General features: G+C 31.0%; 1 protein-coding gene across 2 annotated transcripts; it reads right to left on the bottom strand.

Moving 5' to 3' along the window:
- Window positions 1-1,077: 1,077 nt before the first annotated feature.
- On the bottom strand, window positions 1,078-2,105 carry LOC126709414 (major strawberry allergen Fra a 1.04-like). Of its 2 annotated transcripts, none has more exons than XM_050409640.1 (2): window positions 1,774-2,105; window positions 1,078-1,697 (listed from the first exon to the last, which is right to left on the bottom strand). In XM_050409640.1, exons 1-2 carry the CDS (start codon window positions 1,955-1,957, stop codon window positions 1,366-1,368), a joined length of 516 nt encoding a protein of 171 aa, XP_050265597.1. In that variant the 5' UTR covers window positions 1,958-2,105; the 3' UTR covers window positions 1,078-1,365. The 2 variants fall into 2 exon arrangements, with proteins under 2 accessions (XP_050265597.1, XP_050265598.1); XM_050409641.1 differs by having other exon boundaries at window positions 1,078-1,679; window positions 1,774-2,101.
- Window positions 2,106-2,703: the final 598 nt, after the last annotated feature.

Genomic DNA, 2,703 nt, shown 5'->3' with positions numbered 1-2,703 from the left:
TTTTTCTTAATGGGGGAAAATCAACCTCTTATCGATTCAATAAGGTTTGAGAAAGTTTATTTAAAATTAAAAGAATAATTTCTAAATTTTATATTCTTTTTAATGATTCACAAAATGTTATTAGTAACTTTTGTTAAAAAATGAATATTTTCATCAATTTGCCTTTTGAATTTCTGAGAAAAATTATATTATTTTCTTTTGGTACAACAAAATTTATATTTATGATTTATAATTATTCTTATAATAAATAAAAATATGAATTTTCAAATTAATATTTATGATTTATGATTGTTTCTATATTACATTTATGATTATGAAATACATTACTCTTTATTAAATTAGTCCAAATTGTAACAAATAAATTTAATGAGACCACTCTAAAAAAGTTACCATTTCGCTAGTTTGTATTATAAATTCCAAAACACTCTAGTTAGGACTAAGTGTAGCGGAATCAGTGGACCTGTAGTTATCAGTTCCTCGAAAACAAATCGGTAAGGCCAACTCTAATAGATTCCTTTAGCGAAGTTATACACAGAGACTTCCATTAAACATTTCACAAACACTCTCTACATATATACTGGGCTTCCGAGGTTTTACACTTCGTATACTTGCCGAGCTTCTTGCCTTCAAAGAGGAATCACATGAGACTCGTCTTCTCCATTATATCAACTATAAGAATTTTCGAACTTGGAATGGGGTGAGACTCTCTTTTTCTAAACATGTCATAAACAATGGAATATTGAATAAAACAACCATTTATCACTTAGAGCTCAACTTTCTTTCTTTTCTTTTCTTTTTTCCTTCTACCAAATTATAGAAAACCAGTGCTTTTAAAAGAGGTAACCAGCATCACTAAATTGGTGTTCAAAGTTCTAGTTCTTCCGGTTCAGCAACCAAATAAAAAAAAAAAAAGGGCTCTAGTTCTGCCTCATTCTAGTTCCTGAAATTAGTCTCTTTATATTTTATAGTCAATTATTTCTTAGTGTGTTTATTCAGGAGTAGTAAATTTTGATTTTCAAAAAAATTTTGTTACACAAGTTCAAAGTGGATTAGTTAGATTAAACAGAGAAAACAAACTTCAAAATTTAACCATCTCAGATGACTTTACTACAATACCTTATTTCTCTTTCCAATAATACATACATAGTAATCAAATTTACAATCTGCCTCGCTTATTCGTATCAAACTCCTCAAGCAACCATGCTATAGTGATTACCACACCACAGTAGCACTAGGTAGCAGGGTTCTTATTAACAATCCAAAAAGCTGTCCATTCAAGACCAAAACAAAAATAAAGCAAACACATCTTACTTTACACCTTACTCTTACAACCAAGGATATATATGCTTAATTAGGCAGTGACTCTTAACAGGCACATTTAGCTTCACAATAGACATTAGGATTGGCCAAGAGGTATTCTTCCACAATCTTATACATTCCCATAGCCTTGTCCTTGCCATCCTTGATGTCCTCTTCCTTTAGCTCGAAGTCACCCTTTGTGTGATAATGGCTAGTCATCTTGCAGACGCTTCCTCCATCAGTGGACTCAAACTTAACCTCGTAAGAAATTGACTCAAGCTTGTCCCCCAACACATCTCCTTCAATCAAACTGTACTTGCAAGAGCAATTCTCAGCATCAAGCGCATCAATCTTGTGCTTCAAGTATTTGAAGTGACTCCCTACCAAAAAAAGAGTCCCTTTTTTTTTTTTTTATGTAATTCTAAAATGTAATGCAACTTTCTTATTAATGAGTGTGAAAACAAAGTTACTAACCCTCATGAAAAGTGGTCTTTTTGATGCTGCCAACGCCTCCATCTCCTTCAATGAACTCAATGCTTTTGATGGACTGAGGCATGAGCTTGGGCATGAGGTTGTGGGAGTCAAGGATAAAAGCCTTGAACATCCTAGCAGGAGCTACAGTGGTGGTGAATTCTTGGTTATAAGTAGTGACACCCATGCTTGAATGATATAACAAAGATTTTGATGTTAAGGAAAAGAATTAAGGCTAGCTGAGGATTTGGGGTTTTGGAAATTAGTAAGAACAAGCTTGATATTTATAGAATTGAATTTGTGGGTATGTCTGTTAGATTATTCTTTTTCATATTACGTTATGTCATATTCTTATATTGAATGATTATAATTATTGGTACGACTATGTCAATATCTAACAATTTTCCAACGCTCTATGATAGGAATGGCACCCTACAGTGTCTAGATAGACTCGTTGAAATTAGATGGGCCACTGGCCAGTACCCATTGCACACGTCAACTTTAATAGGAAAAATATCCAAAAAAAATTATCTTCCTACAAAATTAAAGCAGAAGACTTGGTTCTGTTTGTGATTTGTTTATTTTATTAAAATTAAAATTTTTTTTACTAAAAGTATTATAAAAGTAAAAGTTAGCTAAAATAATATAGTTGGACTCATAGATAATATAAAAAAGTGCAATAAGGTCCATAAATAATAGTAAAATTAAGTAAAATAAATTAACATTTTAATTTTTGCCAAACACACTATTTAAAAAAAAAAAAAAAAAAACTACTGAAGAATAAAGGATATCACAAGCTAAACAGTAGTTAAGTACTGATCCTCTTTCTCAAAAAAAAAAAAAAAAAAACTATTGAAGAATAAAGGAAATCACAAGCTAAACAGTAATTAAGTACTGATCCTCTTTCTTAAAAAAATAAAAACTATTGAAGAA

This window comes from Quercus robur, chromosome 12, assembly GCF_932294415.1.
Source record: "Quercus robur chromosome 12, dhQueRobu3.1, whole genome shotgun sequence".
Classification (NCBI taxonomy): domain Eukaryota; kingdom Viridiplantae; phylum Streptophyta; class Magnoliopsida; order Fagales; family Fagaceae; genus Quercus; species Quercus robur.
The sequence above is the reverse complement of the archived record's forward strand: the minus strand, read 5'-3'. Positions and strand labels throughout refer to the sequence as shown.